Raw genomic sequence first — 8,092 nt, forward strand, 5'->3', positions numbered from 1 at the left:
GGATGTCATCGCCACTATGGATTATATCTTCATGGTGCAAATGAAGATCTCTTTTTAGCTCTTGAAAATATATTCGTTTAGAAAAAAGTTGTTTAAGATGAGCATAACCTGTTGCATCCGTACATGTAGTTATCAGTCCTTACACTCTATATTATGTAGGTTTTTAGGATAATTTTTACTTTTCATAGGATTAAACATCTTGCTTCAATTTCAGCGTTGTAGACTCACACCATATTGACTTAGAAGACGTGACAATACTTCATCTAATGAATCTTTTCAACATCGTTGATATCTTGCCGACTCTTCTTGGTTGTTTTTAGATTGATTGTTTTTTGGTGATGCTTGAATCAGATTGTCATTCTATAATTCTTGGTTTAGCGAAGAAAATTCAGCTTGAAGCTTACATGAGCTCGCTTATTAGAGTAAGTTGGGTTATTGCGATCAATTTAGAACTTTTATTTGTAATCATACCAAGATGACAGGAAATCAAGTATCTCATTATCATGATCGTGTTAAAGATTTTGGAGATCCTATTCTAATCTTATAAACTAGGTTTCTAATAAAAAAAAGTATAATTTTAATAATTAAAAAATTGATAAAATAAATTTTAGTCCCTAACCACATATTAATCTACATGATGCATGCCGCTATTTGGTTAGGTTAATTCAAGTAAAAAGAAAAGATGTACAAATAGCATGCCATTTTGATATAGTAGACTCAAATATATATTTCGGCAAACAATAACACAACAACCACAATTTTACTCATAAAATACACATATTATTGAACTCAAAATTACAACAGCTTACACAACAATATCTATATTAATTAACATATTTATTAACATATGTCATGTCAGGTCTAGTCGGAATTCATCTCAACCGATTAACATATATCAAACCACAATTATCCTATAAATCTATATAATTTGATTTTCACAACCTTGTAACAAATAATAACTATACCTTTTTTCAAAAAAAATTAACATATATAATTTTTTCTTATAAAATTTAACTACTTTCATACATTCAATCATATGTATAGGTAAAAATTTCCCATAAATCATATATTACAATTTTGTTTTTTAGATAACCATTCTAAACTTAAAAAATACAACAATTAAGTACATCTGCAAGTTAGGTGCGTGTGATTCGCGAATGCATATAATGGCTGGTGGTGGGTGGTAGAAAAATTAAGTTTAATATGTTTAGAGAGAATATAATGAAAAAATAAAGAGAAATATTTAGTAGAATTACATAATAATTTAAAATTTTAGACATAAAGTACAAATATAAAACTGTAGATAATAAAAAATTAAGAATATAATGAAATTTTATAAAATTTAAGATATACTATGTAAATTTTTTTGAATATTCTGATCAGACATACTAATTAGAGCTGTAAATTTCACAAACCCACTAATTATTTGTCCCATCTCAGATATTAGAGGGGCAACAAAAAATTTCGTAGTGTAAAAAATTCCAAAAAGAAAAACTCCTAAAAATTTTTGGTTTTAGTGAGATTTATAAATTTTTTTTTATTCGAGGAATTTTTTTTAAATATTTTTTTGATAAATTTTTCCGATAATTTTTCAAAACAAAAATTTTAAAATTTTTTTATTTTAAAATATTTCAATTAACAAAATATTAAATCTATAAACCTTTCATTTAAACTAAAAAATAAATAAATAAATAATAAATCAGATTTAAAAAAAAAGTTATTTCAAAAAAACCTAATATCATAGATTTAATATAAAGTTTTCCAAAGAGAAATTTAAACTTTGAGGCACAAATATTAAGGGCGAACCAAACCGAACTTATTATTTATTATCCCATCCGCTATATTGGACGTTGAATAATGCGAAGATTCTTCCGTTTTTGAAAAAACAAAAACACGTGGCACACTTTTTGTCAAAGTTTGCACATTTGATGGTCAACTTTCCACTCTAGTAAGTTTATATTGGACAGCACTCTTCAACACGCCCTATCTATTCCCTTCAATTCAATTCAACATTTTCGTTCCATTTGGTTTCTGCGCTCTCACGCGCGAATTTTCTATTATGGTTTTGCAGTGTTATTTACTTTAGAACAAATTAACAGATTGGATTGATGGAGGGTTTTCTGAAGGATTTTGAATTGGAAGACAAGGATCGTTCAATTGAAGCTCTGAGTAGATGGAGATCAGCAGTTTCATTGGTCAAGAACCCTCGAAGGAGATTTCGGAACGTAGCGGATCTCGTCAAACGCGCTCGACAAGAGGAAAAACAGAAGAAAATTCAGGTTTCATCAGTTTTTCCCTATTTTTTTCTCTTGTTGCTAGCTTGCTAGCCACATTGTAAGAATCCTTAAAGTGGAATCAGATTATTTGCTTGAAAGAATTCACATAAATGTTCAAGCCGTTCACATTTACCATGATTTTTATAAATTCCTTTCATGTGTCCCCTATAAAATATTTCTATTTAGATACATATTATCAATTTGTTATTATAGTTTGACTGTATAATCTGTATATCCATCAGGGTAAGTTTCGGGCTGTTATCAACGTTCAACGAGCAGCACTGCATTTTACGGATGGTAAGGGGCTCTAATTTCTATAATCATTTGAAATAGTTTTGAGATTCTTTTCCAGATTCTCTTTTTTTCCTAAAACTGTACGAAAAAAGTTGTAACAAACGGCTCTAAATTTCAACAAATAAAGAAGAGTGTATTGGGAATGGTATATTAGAGAATGTGCAATTTGGATTTTTCTAATTTATATTAAAAAGCCTCTGGCTTAAATTCCTTTTTACTTATAAACTTCTTCCATAAGCTAATTCAAAGCTAATTCAAATTGGTCTGGTTTTCTTATGCAGCTATTGGTACACCTGAATTCAAGGTATCAGAAAAGACAAGAGAAGCTGGTTTTGGTATCGAACCGGATGATATTGCATCAATTGTTCGAAGCCATGATTACAAGAACTATACGAAAATTGGTGAAGTTCAAGGGATTACAAGTAAACTTTCAGTCTCAGTTGATGAAGGTGTCAGTCAAGACAAAATACATAGTAGGCAAGAGATTTACGGGCTCAACCGATATACTGAGAAACCGTCTAAAAGCTTTCTGATGTTTGTTTGGGATGCACTGCATGACTTAACACTAATCATTCTCATGATTTGTGCATTAGTTTCTATAGGCATAGGGCTTCCCACTGAAGGGTGGCCAAAGGGTGTTTATGATGGTGTTGGAATCCTTCTTAGTATACTCTTGGTAGTCACTGTTACTGCTATCAGTGACTACCAGCAATCTCTGCAGTTCATAGATTTGGACAAAGAGAAGAAAAAGATATCTGTTCAGGTTACTAGGGATGGTAAAAGACAGAAGGTATCAATTTATGACTTGGTTGTAGGAGATATAGTTCATTTGTCAACTGGTGATCAAGTTCCAGCTGATGGAATTTTTATATCAGGATATTCGTTGTTAATCGATGAATCGAGTTTGTCAGGTGAGAGCGAACCTGTAAATATAGACGGTCGAAGACCTTTTCTTCTTTCGGGAACAAAAGTGCAAGATGGTCAGGGGAAGATGATAGTTACAACTGTTGGCATGAGGACTGAATGGGGAAAGTTAATGGAAACTTTGAGTGAGGGAGGAGAGGATGAGACTCCATTGCAGGTGAAATTGAATGGAGTTGCTACAGTTATTGGTAAAATCGGTTTGACTTTTGCTGTGCTGACATTTGTGGTGTTGACAGTAAGGTTTGTGATTGAAAAAGCAGTTGATGGAGACTTCAGTAATTGGTCTTCAGAGGATGCACTGAAGCTACTAGACTACTTTGCTATTGCTGTAACCATAATAGTTGTTGCAATTCCTGAAGGATTACCATTAGCTGTAACACTAAGTCTTGCTTTTGCAATGAAAAAGTTAATGAATGATAGGGCGCTTGTGAGACATCTTTCTGCATGCGAGACTATGGGTTCAGCTAGTTGCATTTGCACCGATAAGACAGGAACGTTGACGACCAACCATATGGTTGTCGATAAAATTTGGATATGCGAAAAGACCATGGAGATGAAAGGCGATGAGAGTACTGATAAACTAAAAACAGAGATATCTGAAGAAGTTCTAAGCATCCTTTTGCAGGCTATATTTCAAAATACTTCGTCCGAAGTAGTTAAAGACAAAGAAGGAAAGCAGACAATATTGGGAACACCAACAGAATCGGCAATACTGGAATTTGGCTTGGTTTCAGGCGGTGATTTTGGTGCACAGCGTAGATCTTGTAAGATACTTAAGGTTGAGCCGTTCAATTCAGACAGGAAGAAGATGTCTGTGATTGTAGGTCTTCCTGATGGAGGCGTCAGAGCTTTCTGCAAAGGCGCATCGGAAATAGTGTTAAAAATGTGTGATAAAATCATCGATAGTAATGGAACTACTGTTGATCTTCCTGAAGAGCAGGCAAAGAATGTGACTGACATTATAAATGGCTTTGCCTCTGAAGCCTTGAGAACTCTTTGTTTGGCTGTCAAAGATATAGATGAAACACATGGGGAAACCGTCATACCTGAAACTGGATATACTCTGATCGCCATTGTTGGAATCAAGGATCCTGTGCGCCCTGGAGTTAAGGAAGCTGTTCAAAGTTGTTTAGCAGCTGGAATAACCGTCCGCATGGTTACTGGCGATAACATACATACAGCTAAGGCTATAGCTAAAGAATGTGGTATACTTACTGAGGGTGGTGTAGCCATAGAAGGACCAGCATTTCGCAATTTGTCTCCAGAAGAAATGAAGGATATCATACCAAGAATTCAGGTTTTGATCGCATATTATTTTCTCAGACTTTCAATTATCTTTTGATATGCTTGTCTTTCTTATGTGATTAATATCGTTTCAGGTAATGGCAAGATCCTTACCGCTTGACAAGCATACCTTGGTGACCCGTTTGAGGAATATGTTTGGTGAGGTTGTGGCTGTTACCGGTGATGGAACCAATGATGCTCCTGCGCTGCACGAGTCAGACATTGGACTCGCCATGGGCATTGCTGGAACCGAGGTTTGTCTCTAGTCGTTATTGCTTTATCATGGTGAATCTGACTGTATTAATTCTAACAATCCTATGCACTGTTCTTATTAGTTGTTTTGAATCTTGTTTAAGGCACAAAAATGATATCTTCGGTTCTAGTTATATTATGTGTTGCTCCATTCTTTTACATTTTTCCTTTCGCTCTTCTCCTTCCTTCCCTCTTCTTTTTAGAATGGTGGCGACATCTTAAATTAATAGATGAGACTAATTGTTGAAAAGCCTGTTATTATCTCCATTAAGGAAGCAGTATATAATTAAAACTGCAGCTTTTCAAAATATTTGCCATACTTTCTCAGCAATTCATAAACCTTGATGTCTTCCGAGTTCTTACTTTTTTTACCTTGTAAATATTTCCACATGATCACTACATGTTATTTTGTTATTTTATTTGGTAATCCAGTTATTCCCCCACTGATGTAAATGTACATTTGCAGCAGTGCATTCCTTGTCATCTTTTTTTACTTAATGATTTATTTATTAAATTTTAGAATTTGTTCAACTTGTTCTGCCATCTATGTTTGTATGGTAATGCCTAAATGATGTTCAAAATCAACTTTTTTTAATTATCTCTTTCACAGGTTGCCAAAGAAAATGCTGATGTCATTATAATGGATGACAACTTCACTACTATAGTCAAAGTGGCCAAATGGGGAAGGGCCATATACATAAACATTCAAAAATTTGTGCAGTTTCAGTTAACAGTCAATGTTGTTGCTCTGATTACTAACTTTGTTTCTGCATGCATCACTGGTTAGTTGATATTATAGAGGTTTTGCTTTCCATTGAAATTTTGTTGAATATTTTCAAGAAACTGAGATTAGACTTTCTTCTTTATTTTCAGGAGCTGCTCCACTAACAGCTGTTCAGTTGCTTTGGGTTAACTTGATTATGGACACTCTTGGTGCATTGGCCCTTGCTACTGAACCTCCTAATGATGGACTTATGGAAAGAAAACCAGTTGGAAGGAAAGCAAGTTTTATTACCAAACCAATGTGGAGGAATATTTTTGGTCAAAGTTTGTATCAACTAATTGTCCTTGCAGTTCTCAATTTTGATGGCAAGAGGTTACTGGGACTAAGTGGCTCAGATGCAACTGCTGTGCTCAACACTTTGATTTTCAACTCCTTTGTATTTTGCCAGGTAAAGTGTCTCATACACCTCAAAGAAACCAACTACGGTTTATCATAACCAACGTTTTAAAAACTGAACCGAGCATCAAAGTGGTGAGACTTTTGGGTCATGTTTTAACTGCGTTAAACTGCTCAAATTTGAGCAAAATCATGATTGAATCAGAAGCGGATCATAGTTCTCCGGTTCAGTTTTTAAAACACTGATTTTAACACGCAAATAAGTGGTTAATCTTGCAAAAGAAACCACCTGATGTTTTAATCTAAATAGTTGATAAAAATTTGGAAAATAAAAACATAATTAAAATAATTACTAAAACTTTGTAGTGTAATCGTTCCAAAGTAAAGGACAATCTATTACATAGGGGAAAGAAAAGAATCAATTGTTAGGTCCTACAAAACTATGAAGTGAAGCACCGAGTTGATAAATTCAAGATAATAAATAAAGGAAACAAACAACAAACGTAAAATATTAATGAACAGAATGCTTTGATTAAGTGAAGACAGTTATAATTTATTTAAGTAGATAAGATGAATTGTAGGAAACTTATTGATCATAATATCAACATGACAGAAAATAATTCTGAGTTAGAATCAAATTCTACTCAAGTTTCATAAATTATCTAAAGTTTTGGGCATTTTAAATAATTAAAGTGGATTTCACCAACAACTTTTCTTCTGGCATTTTTATATGAAAATATCAATTATTGAAGAGAATGAAAATCTGCCATTTGTTATAATGTGCTAATCTGGCTTGAATAAATTGAGAACACTTGCTAACATGTTTCTACAACTCACGCTTTAGAAATTATAAACGGATAAATAGATTTGTATATACGTATTGTTATTTAATACTTCCTTTGTGTGAAAGTAATGCATGTGACAGTACTTTGTGAATAACATATCCTAGTATTCTACTCTGGTATGTATGGATTATTTTAAATAAATAAATTGAGAATTTTAATTTAATCTGCTCATAACTTTGCTATTGACGATACGTCCCTGCTCTTGTATGTATGAATAACACTATTTTCCTTCAATCCTAGTCTAAATACTTTCAAGAAAATGTGTATAAAATGATCTAGTTCCACTCTGTTATGCTTACTTTGTATTTTACCAGGTGTTCAATGAGATAAACAGCAGAGAAATTGAAAAGATAAACATATTCAAAGGCATATTTGACAGCTGGATATTTTTAAGTGTTATTCTCTCCACAGCAGTATTTCAAGTAATCATTGTTGAGTTCTTGGGAACATTTGCAAGCACAGTGCCTCTAACATGGCAATTCTGGTTACTCAGTGTGTTATTTGGTGCACTTAGCATGCCTATTGCTGCTATCCTCAAGTGCATTCCAGTTGAAAGAGATACCACAAACACAAAGCATCATGATGGTTATGAAGCACTCCCTTCTGGTCCTGACCTGGCATAAAGTTTAGGAAGATTGATTTTTCCCTCTGATTAATTTTGTTGTGTGCAAACATGGATGAAATTTTGGCCTTTTTTGAGGGTGTGCATGCTTTTTGTCTTTTGATTTGTAGTTTTTGAGAAATTAATCTCACGGTAAAAGTGGACGAAAATCCACACACAACATTTTACCAATGTATTTTTGGTAGGAAAAAGAATGTTGTCTTGTACAAATACTTTAATGTGCAACACGTTTTGAAGTTTATTATAAACTTGTAATTTTCGTTTTCTACTTATAACACATTAATATACTCAACAAACACCACATTCAATTACAATTTTGTCAAGTTGAAACTATAAGTGCCATGAATGCTTGATTTAGGAATACAAATTCGTTTATAAAAATCAGCATTAACACCTCGCCGATCCACTTTTGCAGCTACATCTTGAAATGTATGATGCAAAGTGACAATAATAAACTCAAATTGAATGAGAGTAA

At 33.2% G+C, this 8,092-nt stretch overlaps 1 protein-coding gene across 1 annotated transcript; it reads left to right on the top strand.

Annotated features, from left to right (window-relative positions):
* Positions 1 to 1,965: 1,965 nt before the first annotated feature.
* On the top strand, positions 1,966 to 7,885 carry LOC101494795 (calcium-transporting ATPase 4, plasma membrane-type). The gene is made up of 7 exons (XM_004497986.4): positions 1,966 to 2,279; positions 2,519 to 2,573; positions 2,852 to 4,791; positions 4,874 to 5,032; positions 5,641 to 5,812; positions 5,904 to 6,202; positions 7,310 to 7,885. The coding sequence occupies exons 1-7, from the start codon at positions 2,109 to 2,111 to the stop codon at positions 7,616 to 7,618; spliced, it is 3,105 nt and encodes a 1,034-aa protein (XP_004498043.1). The 5' UTR covers positions 1,966 to 2,108; the 3' UTR covers positions 7,619 to 7,885.
* The last annotated feature ends 207 nt before the right edge of the window (positions 7,886 to 8,092 follow it).

Source organism: Cicer arietinum, chromosome 4, assembly GCF_000331145.2.
Source record: "Cicer arietinum cultivar CDC Frontier isolate Library 1 chromosome 4, Cicar.CDCFrontier_v2.0, whole genome shotgun sequence".
Classification (NCBI taxonomy): Eukaryota; Viridiplantae; Streptophyta; class Magnoliopsida; order Fabales; family Fabaceae; genus Cicer; species Cicer arietinum.